At 37.3% G+C, this 23,164-nt stretch overlaps 1 protein-coding gene across 1 annotated transcript in view; it reads left to right on the top strand.

Annotated features, from left to right (window-relative positions):
- The window catches only part of DMGDH (dimethylglycine dehydrogenase), a 44,866-nt gene that overhangs the window by 17,407 nt on the left and 4,295 nt on the right, over positions 1-23,164 (top strand). Inside the window, exons 6-14 of the mRNA XM_056325497.1 lie at positions 397-645; positions 1,830-2,028; positions 6,652-6,821; positions 6,975-7,128; positions 8,036-8,201; positions 10,771-10,901; positions 12,309-12,526; positions 13,509-13,666; positions 14,711-14,770. Coding sequence (XP_056181472.1) covers positions 397-645; positions 1,830-2,028; positions 6,652-6,821; positions 6,975-7,128; positions 8,036-8,201; positions 10,771-10,901; positions 12,309-12,526; positions 13,509-13,666; positions 14,711-14,770 — 1,505 coding nt within the window. The remainder of the gene's footprint in view (positions 1-396; positions 646-1,829; positions 2,029-6,651; positions 6,822-6,974; positions 7,129-8,035; positions 8,202-10,770; positions 10,902-12,308; positions 12,527-13,508; positions 13,667-14,710; positions 14,771-23,164) is intronic.

The following is a 23,164-nucleotide window of genomic DNA, read 5'->3' as shown; positions in this document are numbered from 1 at the left end:
TGTGAGCTAATGTATTCTAATTTTTCAGTGTCTTGGACCTTGCTAGGACTGCGTTACAGACCTACTTTACTGAAATAAACCATTTGGTTTGTGGGACTGTCAATTAAATTATCTTCTCAACTTTTAGAAGCCTAAGTTGTATTTTACCTATTATAGTTTTTAATACCTATATACTAGAATAATATATGGTAGTATAATTAAGAACAAGGACATGGAATTATGGAGGGAAAATTATGCTGGATAATATGAAAAATAATTTAAAAATCTAAAGTATGGGGAAAAAAATCTTTGTCACATTCCATAAAGTGCAGTGCTTCCTGCGGATGTCTTACTATTATTTTCCATTCACTGAAATTACTGTTTGAATATTTCTGTGTTGGTTTTTATCTTCTCTAGGCTTCTGGGCCCGTGACATAGGCAAGATGATTGGCCTGCAACACCCTCTCATACCTGTTCATCATCAGTATGTTGTGACATCAACTATCCCTGAAGTGAAAGCCCTAAAGACAGAATTACCTGTGATTCGTGACTTAGAAGGATCATATTATCTAAGGCAAGAAAGGGATGGTCTTTTATTTGGACCATATGAAAGTGAGGAGAAGATGAAGCTGCAGGACTCATGGGTAGCAAACGGAGTCCCACCAGGTAATTAAGAACATTACATCTTTAAAATTGATAAGCACTAGCACACATTTTAATGTGTATAAATACCATCCTGTTGTGCTGCCATATGTAACGGAAAATAGAAAATATTTGCAATGCAGGATTGTAATGCAGAAAGTTTTTTTCAAAGAATAGTTGTAATCAATGATGAGTGAATAGAAATAAAAAGGTAAAATAAAAAAAAACTACTTGAGATAGGCACAAAATACACATCTATAACATAGTCTTACCCAACTCTCTGAACAGATACTCATGTGTTTTGATTAGATGCAGTCACCAAATCTGTGTTATGTAGCCTTTTGGAACTGAATAGGCATTTTTTTAAGCTACAGTTCTCTCCAGCATACTGACAGAGGCTCTGGATTTCTGTTGTTCCCCCAGAGATAAGGTGGTTGTCTAATAGGAACACAGGTATAGTAAAGATATGTCCTAGATGAAATGCTATGCTCAGATATAAGTGCAAGAGAGCTGTAGTTTTGTATTGCATTTTTGTACAAAAGCATCCTAACTGTGTCATACTGCTGCTTATTTAAAAAAAAATAAAGTAATTGCTGTGTTATATCTAGGCTCCAGCTTTCCATTCACTTCTAGACAGAAAGCTTTAAGTCAATAGTGTTGCTGTTTTAAAAAAACACATCTCCTGAGGAAAAGCAGTCAGCGTTGTTGGGTTTTGGATTGTACTGCTACAGCTTCCTGAACTTACTGCAGTTAAAGTAGTGTGAAGTCCCTCTACAGAATGATGCTCAATAATGCTTAGAGCCCAGAATGAAATGTGAAATATGTCCAGGAATTCACTAAACACCGTGGAAATCATAAGCCAACACAGGCAGTATCTTTCTTCCTCTCCCCAAATTGTTGGCATATTGAGAAAAATAAGTGGGTCTTACTTTCTCCACTTCCTTTCTACTTCATTGTTGTATTTGCATGACCTTAGGGTTAAACAAATATGTATAAAGAACAGTGTAACTGCAGTGACAATAAACTTGATCATTCAGGTAACTAGGGATTTGTGCATGCCATTTTCCTTATGTAGGGTGGCAAAGGCTTGAACATACGCACTGATGAATTCTATATAACTTTGATATGTGTAGATTGCACAACTGTATTTAACATGTAAGTACTTTCAGTGTAATGAAGTTTATAATAAGTGTTGAACGTTTGTGCAGGTTTTGGAAAAGAACTTTTTGAGCCTGATTTAGACAGAATAATGGAGCATATTGAGGCTGCTATGGAAATGGTCCCCATTCTGAAAAAAGCAGACATCGTAAACACAATTGCGGGTCCTATCACCTATTCTCCAGACATTCTTCCTATGGTGGGACCACATCAGGGTGTCAGAAATTACTGGGTAGCTATTGGTTTTGGGTGAGTAAATTCTTCATGACTTTTGACTGTCATATTGTTAAAATGGCAGTCAGCTCAAGCTTTGCACATTTCTATGGTTTTGAGGGTTGTTTTGCACATACTTTATGTAAAATGTAGTTTGAAATAGTCTTAATTACCACTGCCTACATAATAGAAGCTTATCCTTCTCTATTATTTCTTCATAACTCTCCCTATTTTTTCAGGTTGTTTCCTCCTCTTATTCTGGAGGCCAGTATCTGTGACACTTTATGAAGCAGCAAGAAATGGGTGGTACTTGGTACTGTCTGTGCAGCAAGCTGAAATCATAGAAGTGCTGGGTTTTACAATATACTTTCCAGTTCATTTTACGTATTGCTTTGAATTACATTGTATTCAACAGATATTTGGTGTATGCAGAAACTGGTGTCACGGAAGTAGGGCAAGAATGAGTGGTACAGGGAAAACTTTTGGAAGAAGAGTTAAAGGCATACTAAGCAGAAGGCATTGGTACCATACTGGTTGACTGCTCTAGGGATAGGAACACAATAATGGTTCTGACTATTGAAGGTTGAGCTGAAAAATTATATTGCTGGGTGTTGGAGGAAAGCAAATGAAGAGGGTGGTGTGACAAGAGGAATGGGTGTGTTACTGATATCATTCTCCTGCCCATTATGATATTTTCTTTGAATGTGATGTATATCTTATATACTCTGGTAGCACTGAAGTTGGTGGTAAAACTCTAACCGACTTCTACTTAATTGTCTTAGTTTGACCATTGATTCAAGATGGATAGAATGGACTGAATACAATTCCAGGCACATGTTATTGAACACGTTCTGTTTACATTGTTTTTCCAATTGCCTAATTTGCTGTTCAAAATCCAGCTAAGCTTTTTCCAGTTTTCTTTCAATCCAAACTAAACAAACCCTCAGATCATAAGATAAGGCAGTATTACTAACATGCTTTCTGAGGCCCTCAAAATAAAAAGGTTTGGTAATTTTGCAATGGTTCATTGTGAAACGTATTCACCTTTGCTGCTTGGATTTAAAAAAAAAATGTTATCTTTTAGTAACATTTGCAGAACTTATAGTTACAAAAGTGGTTTGCCTAGTCCTTGTTCACCAAGAAGACTTTTTTAAGTTCATTACTCTGCTGCCAGACTTTGGAGTCTGTTTTTCTTCATAGATGCCAACAGGAGCAGAATCAGAGTTCCATATAGGGAATACCGAAGACCAGTGTTACATGTTTCAGTTTCTTTAAACAACTTATTTCAGGAATTTGATTAATCTCTAAATGTTAAGGCACAGATCAAAATTATGTTGTTGTCATGGGATTGCTTTGTCTGCTTTTCAGGGACTTTTGACTGTTCTATGGTACTGGGTCACTGCAGTGTTTCTACGAGTGTTGTAATTTTTTGTGTGCATTAGCAAATCCTTATCTCATAGTCAGCTAGCAGGGACATTGTGACAGAGGACTTAGTGCCGTTAGCTCAGAGATTTTTATTATCTAAAATTAGCAGCTTGCTAGGCATTTTAATGTGCAAAAAAGTTAATAAGTATAGTTAGCAGAGCTTGTAGCACTGTTCATTGTTAAGGTTGCCCAATGCTTTCCATGTTCAGTTACCTATAGCTTTGAAAAAGTTAAAGAGAGTAGGCTAGAATTTTATTCAGTAAAGTTTAAGTCAAACCAGTGTAACCATTCCAAAGAACAAGATTATTGGAAGGTATGTTGTTATTCTGTGTTAAGGTTTTTTGGGTGAAGTCTTTCTTTTGAAAAGCTCTAATCTCCCCATTTTCTGAGAATGAACATAACATTTGGCAGAAGTGACCTTTCTTCCAACGATACAACTTTCTACCATTCCTCACAAAATATGTTCAAGAGGCCTGTTCACAAGCTTTTACGTTACAGCTCATAAACACTGAATAGAGACTCACTAAATCTTGCACTAAGGTTCCTGCATTTTATCTAACATAGGATTATGCAGCCACAGTAGATTTCCTGCAGAAATAGGGTAGAAAAAGTATTAAACCTGGGACTAAGACACTAGAAGAGGAACCATGATGTGCGGGGACTCATTTCCTGGGAAAAAGGAGTGGAATGAGTCGAAAATTGGTGAGAAGCAAGGACTCATAAGCAAATAAGATACAACAACAGGACAGGGGCAATGGGGAACATAATCTGGCAGGGAATGGAAGGAGAGAAGAAAAACAGGTAAGGGCAGTTCACGTTCATTAAGGAAATTTTCTCTGAATCCTCATAATGAAGACTGAGGTTCCTAAACTGTACCACTCTTTACAGCTGCTTACAATATCCTATCCCTGCATAGCATGTGTTTCATTTCTGTGTAGCAGAACTGTAGTGGGTATATTAATACAATCAGCTTTCCATTACCTGAGGTAATAAGGGATTCAAGTACCCTGCATAATTAAAATCTCTGATAACGTAGGCCCAACTAGGAGCACCAAAATCAACTGGTTGTACAGAGTCTGTGCTGCAAAGCTCTGCAGAGTGCAGAGACCATTCAGCGCAGATGCTGCACCTGTAGTAGCAACTTCGTGTTGCAAAGCAGCTTCCCAAGCTGTCTTGCCCCTGGAGTTACCCTGCCATCAGCTCAGCAGTCTTCAGCTGAAGCTAAAAAACTTAATTGCACTTGGTCTGCCACTACCCAGAGTCATGCAGTGGTGCCTGTGCTGTGCTCCCCTGTGACTTTGGCTGCAGTGAATGGTGCAGGGAGACTTAGACTGGCTAAAACTTCTTCTGAAGCTGTTCTTGAAGGCATCATAGCCATGGTCACAAAACTTGTACCTGTGAATAACTAAGAGTTGTCTAATTAAATTAACACCAGTAATGGCTAACTCTTCAGTAGTACTTGCAGAGTGGCAGTTTAAAAGCACCCATCCAAACTGCACCAGCTGTGGTGATAGATGCTTGTGGCTGAGAGTCTGAAGATTTGTGCTGAACAGCCTAAAGGAAAGTGTTTGGCAGAATGACTTCATGTACTCAGCTGTTAGATATTTCTGTTCTATTTAAATAAATAAACAAATTATGGATAAACCCCCACTATATCAAAGCAATCTCATGAATATTATGAAGTCAGGCATTCTACAAGTGCCACAACTAAATAGTCTGTGTAACCTGAATTCATTCATCTTATGCATATGCATTAGCATTAAATGTTTACTTCATTTTTTACCCATAAGATCCTTGCCCATTTAACTGAAGACATAGAATTCAGAGTGAAAGTTGACAAAGTAATTCTTTTTAGCTTCACTGTTCCATTTGAGTGTCTGTGATTTAATTGCTACATGCCAACCTAAACGTGGTTTTGGACAGACTTACTAGTTCTTCAAGGACTTTTCTGTTGTGCTTATTGGAGCATTTCACAAATAACTAAGTATTTATTTTCATGTCTTCCCTACACAGAAAGCTATTTTGACACTTTTTTGTTTATTCATGGCAAACTAATTCACAGAGGCTTTAAATAACTTGGTATTAATAATTATTTGTGATTAAGCATTTCAGTGTCAAATCTGAGATGTCTATAATCTAGCATTACATGGTACTGTTTGGTCATATGTAGACTGAGTAGTGACATACACATATGGCAGCACAACAAAGTTCCTTGTCCCCAGTTGTTCAATTCTAGTACCCCACAGAAGCGCATTTCACACACAGCTTTTTCCCGGTGGATGTCAAGATGTCAAGCATTTTGAAAGTTAGAGTTATGTACACAATGTTTAAGTAAGAAAACCTCAGATCTGTCACTTCATAACTTTTGAGCATCTACCTGTGCTGTCTGGTGTGCTTCCTTATAATGTAGGTTTCTAACGAGATCTCTACAGTGTGATCCTTCACACACTCGTTATGTAGAAACAGGACAGGCTTTTGCTACAGACTGGTAACAGAAAATTTCTACATGTTTATTTTTTTAGCATAAGCTTTCTGGAATGAGCTGTCTTTGTAGTTGTAGTGAACAGAGAAGGTAATTCAGGTGAGAAAAGGCAGCTTTCAAACTCTAGCACCACCACAAGTCTTCTAGTTTTATCCCCAGTTCCTCTACATACCCAGATTTTCTGTGGAGCAATATAAAAAGCACTGGGGGTATTTCAACTTCATTAAAGCTGTCTCAGTAGTGTTGTATCCTGACTGTTGCTGCTGTTGCTCTTGTCGCTGTAATGTAAATACTTGCTGTAGCTGCCGGAATGTCTCAGTCTGGTTTTCAAATCTGAGTCTGGTTTAGTCAAACCTGATGGAATAAGAAGTTTTCTAGGACTAGAAAGTGTATTTCATGGGTATCAGAAGTTTGAGAGCCTTCTTTAGTGTTAATTGTTAAAGATTTATAATGTCCCTGGAAAAGACTGCTAAATTCTGAACTTCAGGGAAAGAAAGAGCTTGCTGTAATCTTAAGCACCCCAACTGTGTATTACCAATGACATTCTGCTGCTGACAGTGGTACAGTAGAAGTATCTGCCAGGAAAGTATGTAATCTTGGAAAACAAGACAAAACAGAACAAATGAACAAACACATAAAAACCAGAATAAAAAATAAAATACTTCAGGGGGTGTATTAGTAGTATATGCTAGTACTGATTTTTAGAACAACAAAAAAGACTTGGCATTGCAGGACTTTTTTTTGTTTTTAAGATATGGCATTATACATGCTGGTGGCATAGGAAAGTACCTCAGTGACTGGATTCTTGAGGGGGAGCCTCCATTTGACCTGATAGAATTAGATCCCAACCGCTATGGAAAATGGACCACCACAGAATACACAGCAGCCAAAGCAAGAGAATCTTATGGTTTTAATAACATTGGTAAGAAGGTATTTTTTAAAATACATTTATATCCTAAAAATGGATTCTAACAAAGCCTGCCTCTATATTTCTCTCTTTATATACATGTATTCTATCTTGAGGATGATCTTAGTATGCCATTGGTTTTGGTTTGTTTTTTCTTTTCCCCTGCAGTTGGTTACCCCAAAGAAGAAAGGTTTGCTGGGAGACCAACAGAGAGAACCAGTGGGCTGTATGATTTGCTGAAGTCTAAGTGTTCAATGGGATTTCATGCAGGATGGGAGCAACCTCATTGGTTCTACAAACCTGGAGATGAGACTGGATACAAGTAAATGAAAGATCACTTCACCCCCACCTCCCCCACCCCACCCCTCAAAATTGCCATGACAGCAAGGGCCCGATGAGTTTAAATTCAATAAGAAACACACATTTCTCATTTATTTTGGCTAAAGGTATCTATGAGGTACATCTTCCATTCTTCTTTTTCTGTAGTTTAGAATACATTTCATTCTTAATGCAGACATTTCAAAACACATTGAGCTATCCTGTAACTCTTATAGGCTTCCAGTATCAGGGAGCAGCCTAGCTCAAGGAAGAGATTAAAGAACTATTTGTTAATCACAAAATTGTATTTTTCTCCCTTTCTCATTATATCAGCAGCACTGTATAATGGTTTCATGAAAAACCTTATTCCTCTCTCTATAGTTCTCAGGAAAGGAGAAGCACAATCCTCTTCCCCTCTTCCCCTCTTCCCTGTGCGCTCCCCCCAGCTCATCTATTTACCTGCTTGCATTAGGGAGCATCATCCAGCAAATGAATGTTTTCTACAGGGATACTGGAGTCCCAGTCTAAGTGAAGCTCATAAAGGAATGAAGAGACACACTTTGCTGTTCAGAAATAAAGCCCTTGACACCTTAAACTCAAATAAATGATTTGGCAACAAATCATGCAGTAAATTCACACATGACAGACTACTACTTCTAACATTTGAACAGTTCACAGTTTATTGTACAAAATGGTTGATAAAATGTCAACCCATATCTTTCTCTGTTGTTTAAGGATTTTAATAATTAAGCTATGTTAGACCAAGGAAAATATTGGGTAAGCTACCTACAATTAGGGATGTCTATCTCTTTTGAGTGATTATTAAACTGAAGAAACTGAAGACTACATTTTGCTGCAAAGAGCACAGAATTCCAAAATTGTGTTTTATGTGTCTAAATGCTCTGTTTCAGACCCAGTTTTCGGCGCACAAATTGGTTTGACCCTGTGGGTCGCGAGTATAAACAGGTTATGGAAAAAGTCGGTGTGATTGACCTGTCTCCATTTGGCAAGTTTAAAGTAAAAGGCACAGATTCTGTTAAGCTGCTGGATCATCTATTTGCAAATGTTGTTCCAAAGGTAAATGGGACAGTGATAACTGTTTTAATGTAGGATTTAGACAAACAAGATCTGTTTCAGAAATGGAAAACAAAGCATAATATCATTGCCATATCTTTCAGGTAGTGAACAGATCCTTTAGAGAAATTGCTGTGTCAGGAGACGTATTTTACTCAGTTAAGAGCATGAGCAGTGGAGTTTATACTGAGCAACCTGAAGCAGAAGTACCTTTAGACACAGATCATTGAATCATAGAAGGTTGAAGTTGGAAGGGACCTTTGGAGGTCATCTTGTCCAAGCCCCTGTTCAAACAGTTCACTTGGAGCTCATTGCTGAGGACTGTGTCCGGGTAGCTTTTGACTGGCTTCTGACTGTCTCCAAGAATGGAGATTCTACCAGCTTTCTGGGCAACCTGTTCCTGTGCTCAGCCACCTTTACAGTAAAAAAGTGTTTCCATATGTTCAGAGAGAACCTCTTGTGTTTCAAATCTTTGTCTAAAGAAGTCTAAGTGAATCTCAGCTGGAATTCTTTTACAGTAGTAAATAGTAGAATGGTGTGGTAGCTGCCCGCCTACAACTGTGCTGTACTGTGGCAGCCTGAGGCAGCAGCACAGAGAAGTGAAAGGTGCTTTTGCCTGACCATAGCTGGATGTTGTATTCTTCCTGGTTGCCCAAGGGAACAGATTTGTCGGGTTTTTTTCTGATTGACCCATGCTTGTTTTCCACCCCCACATACTGACTCTATTTTATAGCTGGCTTCCGGGAGCAGGCAGGGTTGCAAATATTCAGGATATTCAGCTTTCAGCTCCCACCTGTCCTTTCTCCACAAGTGGCTGCTCACAGATCTTCAGGATATGATCCTGTTCTCAGAAATGGCATATTGTGACAAAGTACCCCAGGAATCTTGTTCTTGGTCCTCAGTTTATGGTAGTGCTCTATGAGTCCCTTTATCTTCCTGCTTTGTCAGCCACTCTCATGTAGTGCCTTTAACCTCAGAGATACACCTCTAGCAAGCAGATTGCTCCTTTCTGAAGTGCTACCAACATGGGGTTTGCTCATTTCAGCACAGACTTTCATTAAGATTTTGTTGTAGATGGTGGTTGTAGCTGCTTCAGATGCCAGCATGGGGAAACAGAAGGAAACAGTTAATTGCACTGAGACTATAGTTATGAAGGTAGGTGACTTCTTAGAGGTCAAAGCCAACTGGATGGAAAGGCTGTACACAAGGATTCTATCCTATAGTTTTAGGAGAAAGAGGAACCTGAATTGCCATATAGCCATATGTTTTGGTTGATACTTTTTGACAGCAATACAGATTGAAAGTTTATCTTCTTGCTGGCTTGAGGTACAGGTGGGGTAACTGTGTCATCAGTGGGCATGGATAACGCTGAATGCGTTTGTGTGGCAGACGAGGGGAAGCAAAAGTGAATGGGAAATTATGAGAACAAAGCAAGTGCTTTCTGTGGAATTTAATCGGTGTTGCTAGGGAGAAAAAGAAAGCTAGATGGCAAAGTAGAAGGAACAGTTTATGAGTCCACTTTAAAATCCAGCATTCACAACAGTTGGTTATTTAAGCTGTCTGATTTTTGGTACCATTCATGCTTGTTTGCATCATAGAATAGTTCGGTGAAGTTACTGGAGATATATTTGTATCATAACTAGGTTGAGTGTGACTAGCATCAGATCCTGAAAATTCAACTATTTGCCTGTAACATGCCAGTAACTATATTAATGTAATATGACCTTGCAGAAGAATGTTAACATCTGCAATAAATTTCCTTTTTCCATTTGTTGTCTGGAATCTGGGCACTGGCTGGGTGATTGACAAGGTTCCTTGTGAAAGCAGAATGAAATAAGAGAGATAAAATTCTGCCTCTGGAACCAGACCAGAACAACAGCTATGGCACATTCATATTTCTGTTTCTATAGATGATATCTGTATGAATATGTATGTGTTTTATGGCCACAGCTAAGTGACTGTTATTTGAAATTTTGCCTCTAGAGATCATGTTTTTGCACAGAGCCTGATACAAATATACAGAGATGTAGATTCATAGTTAGCAACTACATAAAATATAAAAGTAGACATAAAGTAGGGCCACGAAAGCATAAGTCAACGCAGTATGTCTTTCTTTAAAGTAAGAGGCAAAGTATATGTTATAATTTTAGGATCTGAAAGCCTTATTCACATGATTCAAAAAGAATATTTATGTCAATAAGACACATAGAACTTTTTACTCTGATGATCAGAGTACAAATTAAAATTGGTTGAATTTGCATTGAAAATGCGTTCTTAAATCAAATGTGGCTTAAGAACACCTTGTCTAGTATGCAATTAACATACATTTATGAAGGTCTTGCTTTATCTTATTTCAAAATTTCAAATTTTTCCATAAAGAAAAATATGAGGTTTCCACTGTAAAGCTTAAGCTTGGCCAGTAGTGTACCAACCCACTCCTATTTTGGCACAGCAGAAGAAACATAAAAAAATTGTTTTTTCAAGTGAAGATGTATTTCCATACATTTCATAATGTTTAAGAATTCAAAAGTGTTATTGTGCATTCTTAATAATTGCAAGTTTTACTCTGTAGGTAGGTTCAACAAATATAAGCCATATGTTAACACCGAGAGGAAAAGTTTATGCTGAGCTAACAGTCTCTCAACTGTATCCTGGAGAGTTTATGCTTGTGACTGGCTCAGGGTCAGAACTCCATGATCTGAGGTTAGTTTATTTTTGATACAGTAAATACGTAGTGCTATACAGTCACATGAATATAGAAACCCTTTTACTAAGTGCCAAATTCTTAATTGTTACTCAACAAACCTTTCACTAAGTTCACAAGAATTCTACTTATTTGTTGATTTTGGTTTCTTAGAAACTTGGTTGATTTGAATCCTGAAGTATAAGCAGTTGGATATTGGATTATTGCTGATGTAAAAAGATGGAGAATTTACTGATATTTATGTAATATGCTTTGATGGAAGTTCTTGTTTTGTTGAACCTGTTTGTGTTTGGCATCATATGATGGAATGCAGAGTGGTTGTTCCTTTCTAGTGTTTTCTCTTACGCAAAAAAGAAAATTGGCTTTAAACACGATGACCCCAGAGGCACTGACCTGGCCAATACAGATGGGTGATGCAGCCTTCCTGATAATGTGATAATGTCTTCTACTTTGGGCTTTGGGGTCACAAAGAGAAGAAACAACAGAAAGAAAGGAAGAAGCAGTTCCAGGGTCGCTTCATTAAAATGTTTTTCATAGATGAGCATTGGATGTAACATTTCTAGTGCTATTAGTGACTGTACATACATACTAAGAAAAAGAATTTTTCTTACTGGAGATTGCTGACAAATCCATTATTCAAAATGAGTCAACACATAAAAGACTGACATTTGCTACCCCAACACACGATGAATAATAGTAGGACCATTGGTACATTCAGGAACCAAATGGCAGAACCAGATCTAATGCATTTACTTCTGCAGGATTTCTGCAGTCCTGTTTGGTACTGCCCTGTGCCTGAGACGATTTAACATTGCTTAACAAAGTAGTACTTCATAACATTTTTAAATATACTAATTTCATTTATTTTATGAGCTTCCTGAAAGACAATATGCAGCTGAAGTTTTTGATTAAATCAAAACTGAACTTCCTGCTAATACTTTAAATACTGCATTCTGGAGGGAACAAATCTTGTACATATCTGTTGACATAGGATTATTTGGAGACATCTTATGTTCATTGTGTTTATTGCTTACTCTTTTTGTGTTATTGCTTACTCTTTTTGTACATTGACTTTTTATTAACACATTCTGGATCCAAAGGCAAATCTGTCTTCAGTCCTATGAGATCACTTCTTTCTCTTAGGTTGAAAATACTGTTTCACCGATTTAAGTTCTCTCCTATCCCAGATGCTTAAGTTCCTGTATTGGTATCTCAGGAGGAAACTGTTTAACATCAACAATGGATTTGATTATCTAATGTAGCACATAGTTCAATTGGTTTTAGGGAGGTGTGGAAGTGGGAGCTTATGTGAAGATGAACACAACAAACTATTTCTTTCTAAATTTTATTTAAATGAGTTATTTTTCATTAAAAAAATTAACATCAGTGTTGTGTTTTACATGCAGATGGGTAGAAGAGCAAGTGATGAGAGGTGGATACAAAGTTGAAATAGAAAACATGACAGATGAGATGGGAGTACTAGGTGTCGCAGGTCCATATGCCCGACAGGTCCTCCAGAAGTTGACAAGTGAGGATCTGAGTGACAGTTCATTTAAGTTTCTCCAGTCTAGACATCTGAAACTTTCTGATATTGCCGTTACTGCCATTAGAATATCATACACAGGTAAGCAATAGCGAAAACAAGCTTTTAAGGAAAGAGACAACTAATAAAATAGTGTAACTAAAGTTATGTTGAAAAATAAATCTCATCATGTATTCATAAGCAACAGGTCCATTACATGTTATGTATAAATGTGTGAGGAAACACAGTACATTGATTTTCAAATGTGATGTGGTCAGGGTCTGTGCTGAGTTTTCCAAGACTTTTTTCTCTGGAGTACCCTATAGTGTAAATATTTATTTTTCAGAACAAAAGGCCAGTTCTGATAACCTCTGTGGTATTTGCTGCAAAACCAACGTCAAGAATTGTTTTTGGATTACCATATATTAGTGTTTGTCACGTGCCTTGAAAATGTAACACTATAGTGCTGAGTGTTTGTTTTTCTCAGCTACTTTTTATTTTTTTCTCTTAATGCCCATCTCTACTGCAACAGACTGAATTCAGAGCATTCTGAAGCAACTGAAGACCTTGTAATTCATATTCTCTTTCTATTGTGCTAAATATGATACAATACATTAATTTTATGCTTATTTACAATTAGTTACATTTGCTGTTCGCTTGCCAAGTCATCATGTTTATAGAACCATAGAATCATTTAGGTTGGAGAAGACCTTTAAAATCAAGTCTAACTGTTAATGTAGCACTGCCAAGTCCAAGTCCCATGCCCTTAAGCTTCATCTTTCATTGTGACTTTGTTACATGACTTCTCTTAACCGTTATTCTGATCCTTCCCCCTGCCACTCCCCTGAGATTTCAGTTAACAGTTTAAATTAGGGTAATAGTACCACTGTTTAAGATCTAGGGCACAAATCCTCTGGTGGTTCTTTTAGGGAATTGGACTCACTATATGATTGCAGAATTGACCCTAGAATGTGAGTTAACACTTACAGCATTGATCCTTGCTTTTTACCAAGGATAGGACTGTATTTATTAGGATTGTTTCATTGTTGAGCTGATGAAACCGTTAATCTTGTTTGTGTAACAGGTGAATTGGGCTGGGAGCTCTATCATAGGAAAGAAGATTCTGTAGCTCTTTACAGTGCAATCATGGAAGCTGGCCAAAAAGAGGGAATTGACAACTTTGGAACATATGCTTTGAATGCTTTAAGGCTGGAAAAGGGTTTCCGAGCCTGGGGGGCAGAGGTCAGGAAATGCAACTTCTTCATTATTATTATTTCTGGTTTGGTTTTTTTAATTATTTTATTTTATTTCATTATGACTATACATCTTTTAATCAGAGTTAGCACAGATAGTATTTATTCCAGTTTCTCAATATAGCATGGAAAAATTTACCTTGAGCAGGAAAAGCTGCTATAATTCGGAACAGTGTTTTTTCTAAATAAAAATAGCTAGCATACTGCATTACACTGCTGGGAAAGAGACACTTACTTTGATTCACTGATGTCTTTTCCTCTTGTGTATAACGAAATTATAAGGGTTTTACTAAGCTCTAGTGTTTTGTAATCAATGGTTTGGCTAATATATTCTGAAAATATTTTATTTTGGTAATAACTATGTCATGAGAGACCAATTATTCAGGCTTCGTAGTGTGTTTGGAACTTTTTCATTTCCTGTTAGCTTGTTTCTGCTGAATTTGCACATTCACAATAAGGAACTACTCAGAGGGGCTATACAATTTAGGGAAAATCAGTATAATTTTTTGCTTACCTGAAATTCTTCTTGATTCCTTTGGAAAATGAAAGAACTCAGGAAGGTGAAGTGGTGAGCATTTAGGAGTCCTTTTTGTTTGCCCTGTGATAATTATTTTCATTCGTGCTTCAAATGCTGCCTAACAAATCATTCCCCCTACACCTAATGGGAAGGTGGTGAATAAAATTGGGTTTGTGTTGTATTTTCGTCTTCAGCTAAGACATTCTGCTGTGTTGCAATTGATGTGCATACCTCAGTTATTCAGTCTTCTGCAGGTTCCATTCTGCTTTGATGAAAAATCCTGTTTCTTACTGAAATATGTATTTATTTTGTATATTGAAACTTAGATGAATGATTTACATACCTATACTTTATATTAGGCAAAATAGTAGGTATTCTGTTGAAATCACATATTGGAAGCTTGCAGTGTATTCAAATGGAAGTTGCATATACGCAATGTGGAAGACATAAAATGCCCCGACCCAAAAGCTGTGGTGGTCCATCGTGTATGGATCGTGAATTTATATTTTTTAACAGATGAACTGTGACACTAATCCCTTGGAAGCTGGACTGGAATACTTTGTAAAGCTAAACAAGGTATGTATTATTATTTTCAAAGTGTTTATTATGTCCAAGGTTATTTGTTTAAGTGTTTGAAAAGGAAAATGTCATTATCTGTAAAATAAAATAGGTTTAGAAAATGAACTGAGCAAGTAAATAATATTTATAATTATATGAATAATTACTTTATAAATACTGATTTGTTTAATGAAATGTTTTGCGTTTTCCCATGTTTCTTGCTAATAAAATTATACATTAGATCAGGAAGTTGCAAATACTAAATGTTGTCTGCATGAAAAATAACTCTTTGACATTTTTTTAAGATAAATTGAGTTGTGCTTTTGTAAACATATAGTATCTGTATACAAGCTGAACAAGCCAGTGTATATAGTAAAAATGTTTTACCTGCTTCTTCTTGTTAAAGGAGTTGTCTGTAGTATCATTTTCCCCAGCTACCGCTCTACCACAGCAATTACGGAAAAACAATAGATTTTTTTAGAAGAACTGCTGACTGACAACTTAAATATAAGTCAAATATAAGTTAAATTAAGGTATTGGTTATAAAAATAATTAGTTGTTCACAGAATTTCTGAAGAGGTCCTTTGCTCATAACTTGTTCATGCCTGATTGGAAGTTTAGAGAATGGGAATAGTTTAACTTAAATGTGCAGTAAAAATGAAACTGTGTTATTCTATCTCTTTTTATAAGCATCCTCATTTTCTTATATTAATATTTTATCAAATCACACTCTGTGGTCATCTAATAGATAAAGAACTCACTTGTAATTCTCTTTTCTGGTCCAAATGAATCCCAGACTAAATGCCCAAACTGTAAAGTTGAGTATCTTTCCGCTAAACTTGGTGAAATCATTTCTTGTGCAGCTTTAATGCCATCTGTTGCTACCAGTTGGCCCATCAACTCAAACAGCAGCTGCCTGCACAGTGGATGTGAAGTTTCTAATGTAGAAAATTGGGTCCTAGGTGTTTCAAGTTGGGTGCTCTAAATGAGGGGTTATTTCTAACTTAATCTTTTGCCTCAGTTTTTCACCTGAGTAAAATCAAGTGAGAACATTTTTCCATAAGGGAGATCAAGAAGAAAAATTAATGTTTGTGAAACATTTCATCTTTACAATCATGTAATGTGATACAGGGACAAACTTTGTTCTTATGTATGTTCCCTTTATACCTGAAATGGTAATAAATCAGATAATAAATGACCCTTGATATTTTTTGCCATGTTATGTGGAGACGCAGTGGAACTGATAAAAAGAATACCAAACTTTAGGTGACAGCTTCAAATAAACAACAAATCTTAAACTTTGGGTAGGCAAGAATTATGGAGTCATGTTAATCCTAAAAGGATGCTTATATCTTTATGAGACAATTTCGCAGACCATAACAGGGTCAAGCCCAGGAAGATGCTTTTTCTCTCCAACTGTTGAACCTGTCTATAGATGTTAAATAGTTCTTCAGCCTATGCAGGATTGAGGCAAGGTGCTCCCAGGGATGTGAATGGCAGTTCCTACATGTAGTAGAGTTGCAGCTGTCTCCATTGGGTAATGTAATATTGCTCTAATCAGAGTAAGTGACACACAGAAGGGAAATACAGAATCTTACAGAACAGGATTGTGTTCTAGTTACTTATCAAGGACTTTCCTGTCTTGAGGAAAGCATTAGCAGGATTGCATGGGAATGCAATAAAAAATGTTACTATTACTATTCTTTCCACTTCCATTTGATGCATGGTTGTTTTCTTGGGGGTTTGGTTGGTTGTTTTTTTTCTTCCTTTTTAGTATAAGCAGGAAAGTAGCCATAAGCAGAGGAAGCTGTTGCTTGCCAAGATGTCCATGCAGAATATGTGAAGGTAGTAAGGTGATGAAGCGCTTGGTTCTTTATTGCTCCTCACACTTCTCTGAATGGTTGAAATGCAGGGTTGGAACAGCTTTCTGGAGCATTTCCTACTCACAGTGTAGACAAATGGACATAGAATGAATCTCCAGCATAGATGCAGGATGTCAGCCTAGAACATTTGCCAGTTTTGCTGAACTGATGTGAAAAAGGAAATAATCAATGTTTATTTATTGACTCAGATGAGGGCAGTTGTGACTGTATGTTGACACTGCAGAGGTACCTGAGCTAACTCAGATACAGGACATGGTCTAAACACTGTAGTGTGAAGTGCAATGTGAGATTATTTACTCTGCTTCTTGGCAGTTTGGGGCTATGAGTCCCAATTCCATGCCTCTGGTTTTGGTGTCCGTTTGGCATGGCATAGACCTCAGCGTTCCTTACAGGCCACTGTGACTGAAGACAAGCAAAATACTGTGTTATCACCTGTTCCAGTTGTTAAGGAAACTCTCCCCAAAAAAGGCAAACGAGATAAAAACTACAAGCAGCAGATACTGAAATACTGCTTTTTGACATCTTGGTCTGTGGGGTTCCTGACAAGGACTATTCCTATAAGCATGCGCCCCCGAGTGGGGACAGTGCTGGTTTCTGTGTTAATCAAAATACACTGTTCAGTGAGTTACTAGAGCACTTCTTACTGTGCAACAAGTAGCTGAAATAACTCACAAAATGAGCAAAAAGACTTCAGCATAAGTGAATCTCGAGTGGTATGTCATAGAAAATGTAAACAGTTTCTAATCAAATTAAAGTGAATTAGCCACCACATGACAGTGAAGATAATACAATCAAAAAGTACTTTAATTTCCATGACAAGACATTAAAAATACCTGAGAAATAAATATGAAGAGATGGAAATTCCCAATACAATCCTGATATTTCTCTGTGTTTACAAAGTTTAGTGTATGCATCATCTTCAGGTACATACAGACTAGTAATTGTTTTGTGAAGAGTAACAGGGAAAGCTCTTAAAATCTTAAGTTGGTATCATTTTTTCCCCCACAGCCTAATAAATTGTAGTACAGCAATAAGTAAACCTGCTTCGACAAGATTTCTGTAGCAACTTTCATTTTATCAGTAAGGCTGTAGATATGGTGTTATTGTTCTGGGTGGTTTCCTCTAGACTCTCCTTGATAGTCCTTTTTTCTCAGTGTTGGTGTTAGTTGCTCCCTTGCACAGATAAGCAGGACAGGCTGTGATTAAATCAAAGTGAAGGGGCAGTAACAGGATTAATTTCTAATTTACAGTATACAACATCTTTATAACTTAACAAAATCTGTTGAGTTTAGGGGTAGGATATTTTTTAATGCCTGTTGTTTTTCTTTTCATTGTTCCATATCATTTAGTAAGTTAGATAGCCTCCTCTCATGAATAAGCACTCTGCTACTAAATACTTGATAGAATCCTAATGGTTTTTGTGGCTGGAAATTCACAGAGTATCTTTAAAGAAGAAAAAGCTGCAATTCTTTTAGCTCCACATCCCAGAATATTGTTCAAGTTTTACCGCACATTTGCACTTGATCAGGTTCAAGTGGTCAAAGATATAGAATATTGCCTCTGAATGCTTTTTATTTTTCAAACCCCTGGTTTAAACTTAATGGATTATCCATTATATAAAACATATAAGCAATCACCAGATGTTAATTTACTCCTGACCTTTGTTCTGTGGCAGAATCAAGTACATCTGTGTTTACCTTGCCATATGTATAAAAATGTCATGTATGAAATTACAAAGACCTGAAGATCCCACAGTTCTTGTGAGCAGTCTGTTCCAGTGATTCGCTATTCTTATGTTAGGAAGTGTTTTCTTGCCACAGTTTAAACTTATCACTGATTATTACGTTCACTATGGACACACAGAAGAAAATGAAGCCAACTGCATCATCAAAACCTGCTAGCATGTGTCTTTTTTTTTGTCTCCTGAAGTGGTTGATTATTTTTAGCTAATTCAGTATTCTTAAAACAGCCTATTTTTCTCCTGAGCATAATGGACCAGAAGTTCCAATAACATTTAATGTCAGAGTTAAAAAACTCCATGTCACTTTGGGTAGCTGACAGAAGTGAAGTCTCAGAAGGGTTTTCCGTGTGAGTGTAGTAGTGCCAGCAGCCATCCAGAGTGTCCGGCCGGGGAGGGGTAGGTGTTCTGTTGGCAGTGTTCTGGGAGCGGTGTTGCTGTGTCCAAGGCTGCCATCTGCTGGTCACTCTCTGCAGCAACAGCTCGCGGCCATCTGGGCGGGGAGTGCGGTAGGCGATGGAGAAACCCTTTGGGATTCTGCTCTAGGGTGCTCTTCCAGGCCGGCATCTGCGTGTGTAGCTAAGATTTAGTGTTTGTTTCCACCAGGAGGAAACGTCTTTATCAGAGGCAGTGTTTCTTTGTTGCAGCCCTGTTTATTTACTGGGTCAGTTTCTCTGTTCCCCATTCCAAGCTTCTTTCCACATTTTACAATACCCAGAAAATCTCATTTTTTCTTAGGTCTGCTCTACCGCTTTCATAAATCTTTGTTCCTTGCTCCTTTTCCTATATCTGCTTATCACTATTTTTGTCTCACTTTCACCAGCCCTACTCAGTGACAGCCTGAATTTCAATGTCAAAAAGTGCCTCTTAGACTACAAGTCCTACCTCTTTTTCTCGCTTTGGCATTTTATTCACATTTGCACCTATTAGACACATGAGCATTTAACTGCTTGGTTATTCATTATGAATGGAAGTTGTATCATGCCCAGCAGCTTCACACAGATGGGTGAGTGCCAGGATGCAGTCCTGGAGTATTGACCTAACCTCCGACATAACTATACATACCTTGTTATTTCACAGGAAACTAGGATGAGTGGTTCTAAGCTGTGCCTCCACCCATTTATTCCTCCAGTGGCGGGTTTAAGCTTAGTGTCATGCTCTCCTCTTTCCAGTCATTTGTTTCCTCCCTGACTGCCAGAACTGCCCCTCAGTTGTGTCAGTCCATCTCATGATGTTACGGTGGTCTAAGGTGATATGTACTGATTTATTAAAGCACAAAGCAATAAATCTTTTTAGGGAAAAGGATTTGTTGTTGTTGTTGTTGTTGTAATTTCACAGGTGTAGTTTGAGGAAAGAATGCCAAAAAAGTGTGAACTGGCACAACTGCAGAGAGCATGCCCTCCAAAAAGGGAGCCACTAGCAGAATCATCAGTCCTGCCATGAGCCTCTGGAGCTCTGGCCGCAAACACAACCCAGTGCTAGGTGGAGACAGAGGGTGGGGAAAGTGGCAGAAAAGATGTACAAGCTGGCTATGGGTTGGTGCAGCATTGCAGCACATGTAGGCATTTGTATCGTCATCCATGTAAAATGCTACTCTTTTGATCTGGTTAACACCCTACACTTCCAGAAACAGGGCGGCAGGGAGTGAGTAGGGGAAACCAGAAAAACACTTGCTTATGTTTTACACTCCTTAATTATTTGCTGAGGGTTTTTTCTTCTTTTTTTTGCCCCCTTTAAACAATCACTGTGTTTGTGGGACCATAGAAAATAATTCTTTTTAGTCTTCTCACTTCTAAAATTCAATCTAGGGCCTATAGAGCAGGCTTAGTGGGTGGAATGCCTGGCGCTTGCTGTCCCGGTGTGCTGAGAGCAGTGCTCCCAGTCGATGCTGGACAGGCTGACCTTCCAGAGTTTCTGTAGCTCCCCCTTACTGCCATTGTCCACCCTTCCTTCACTTCTCCTATGTGCATCCCTCCTGTACTGAGAGGAGTGACTACTGTAATGATCAGTGACCCCACCCCATAACCTGGCGTAAGGTTGAGTTTGTACCAGCTTTACATCATACAAAAAAGGTAGGAAGGAGGGAGGAGAAAGGGCAGAGGCTTTACTTGAAGTAGGGGTAAGAAGCCTAGGTAAAAGCAGAGGGATCTGAAAAAGGATGGAGTAATAGAAAGATGCTAGGTATTTGAGAAGGGGCAAGGGTACTTTTTTTTCCCTCTCTTGCTTTCAATCCCTGTTCATTATACCTGTAACATACTTACTCAGTGTACTTTTCCACCTGAGTTCTGTCCCCATTCAAATTAAAATTTAGGAGTGGAACCATATTCTATGGTTACTTCACTTGATGTCCAGAGGGTCATAAAAGAGAGGATTTATTCCACAAATTTATACAGAGTATGAAACAAGTTGGAAAGAATCCGCAATGATTTTATTATCTGTATAAAATGCACACCTAGGTTACTCCCAGTGTGTTTGTTGAGCCATGTAAGGTAATAAGCACCCACTAAGGTAGGAATTTTGAGCAAAAAAAATTCAGAATTCATTCAGTTGTTTGTACTGTATCAATTTCTTAGAGTGGGCTGTTTGCACACAAGAAAGGCTTAGGTAGATTGAATAGAAGATGCAGTGACGCAGGCGTCATACATACTGACTGGCCACATCTCCCTTAGAACACTGTTTTGTGTGGTTTAAACTGTAGCTTTGGTTTGCTACAGAAAAAGAAACTTGTCCAATATTTTCTACCTGTAGAAGAAGATGATCTTCAGTTGTCACGTGAGGGGGGTATCATTTGGAGTGTTACCCTGAAATTATTCAGGAGCATCCAGCTAAGAATAATTAATTTAAAAATACTGCATTGATTCTGTCTCCAGTGTGTTGTAACATGATGGTTATAGTAGATAGCAGCAGATGTTGGTGCTGCCTTACTCAGTTGAGTGGCTTTGCGTACCTAATTTGGTTGTATGCCTGCAGTCGTAAGTAGCATACCAAATAAATTACAACATTTCATTATTAAGAAATTTGCATTATTTTTCTGCCAGTTGTTGTTGAGTGAATATGACATTCTTCTTCCTAGATACCTAGACTTCATTCTGCTAAACTGAACAATCTAAAAAAAATATTGGAAGTTTTATAGATAATTTCTATTCCTTTTCTTCCCTTAAGGCACAAAGACTTTAACAGAGGATTAGGATTAGAATTAGGAACTGCATGCCATTAAAAGCCAAACACACTTGAAACACAGTAAATTGAATTTTTTAGGGTACATCACTGTGCCTAAAAAATCACCTCATTGGTTATTGTCTCCTGAACTCTTCTTTTTTTTTTTTTTTTTTTTTTTTTTAAAGTTGTTTTATCTCATGCTAGCGAACGGTAACTTTACACAAGGAAAGGGCAAGGCAAGTATGTATGTCTGATATGTTTACAGATGAGATAATCAGTGGGCTCCCTTTAGCTATATCCTATTTTAAAAACTCCAACTGATCTGTTTTTGTGATAGATTTTCTATTATAATCTGTGCATAAGTAAAAAGCACAATGCATCTTTTTGTTATTATCTGCTGAATTGCACTCAAAGAATATGAAGCTAAGCAGTAGATGCTGTCTTTATCTTGTACTATGAAGTGTGAAAAACATTAGATCTACCAAAGCTTAATGCTTTGGGAGCTTGTGCCAAGAGGATGGAAAGTCTTCTGTATTTCAGGCTTAGGTTATTACGCATGTCCTTGCTTTAAATAGTAAAAGTTTTACATTGTTACTACATGTCAAGTGATTACTTTTTTAAAAGTAAGAGGCGATAAGACCAGCTTTAAATTTGATGTTTATTTGAGGTTGAAATTGTTTAGGGGTTTCCTTTTTTTTTGTTCTCTTTCTTCTGGTTTTGAGGGTTTTTTTTAATGTATGTACTGAATTATACTGTTATGAATGGGATTTTTTTCTTGCATTATATTTACTGTGAGAAGCTAAAACAAATAGAAGCAATACCCAAACTGACCCAAACTCCTAGAAACAGGAAGTAGTTGTTACCAAGAATAGCCAAACTAAGGTTGAATGAATCAGTTTCCAAAATGCTGTTTTGATTGGAATTAATGATGTCATGCACACACACTCATAAATAGAAAATGAGTAACAGTGGGAATAAGTTAGAGTACAATTGACATGGCTACCCAAGAACTGTAAAACAAAAAGACTGAACTAGTCACACTGACGTGGTTAGAATTTCTTAAGATGCTTTAAATGTTTAAAGAATGTTTAAATTGCTGTCTTACATTATATATACACATTTTCACACATACTTATCTATGTTCATATATGTATGTATTTATGTATGTACATATGCATTTATATAGACCCATTTTTGCAGGGAGAGTGTGTGTATATATGCATATATTTATGTATATTTTGCTGCATTTGAATTCTAAATCACCTCTTGTTTTTTTTTCCAAGCACACGTCTAAAAAGACAAGAATATTCTTAACGTTCAAGGAACATAAAATAACAAAGAACAAACCCATTACATGAAATCCCCCAAATCCATCTCCAGTTAGCTTAAGAACTATGTAGTAGTTTATTCCAGGTGGCCAAAAGCCTGGCTCAGTTAAAATTAATTGAGTAAGAATTTAATTTTGTGTCAGTAACCACTAGGCAAAAAATGATCCAGAGACACATAGATCCTAAAACCTGCTAGCGACTTGCTCTAATGGTTTCTATATCTAAAAGATAATTAAGAAATGGAAGTCAAAATTGTTTTTGCTGTCAACCTTAAGGTTTTAGTAATTAGTGTATTAACAGGAGT

This window comes from Falco biarmicus, chromosome Z (genome assembly GCF_023638135.1).
Source record: "Falco biarmicus isolate bFalBia1 chromosome Z, bFalBia1.pri, whole genome shotgun sequence".
Classification (NCBI taxonomy): Eukaryota; Metazoa; Chordata; class Aves; order Falconiformes; family Falconidae; genus Falco; species Falco biarmicus.
The sequence above is the reverse complement of the archived record's forward strand: the minus strand, read 5'-3'. Positions and strand labels throughout refer to the sequence as shown.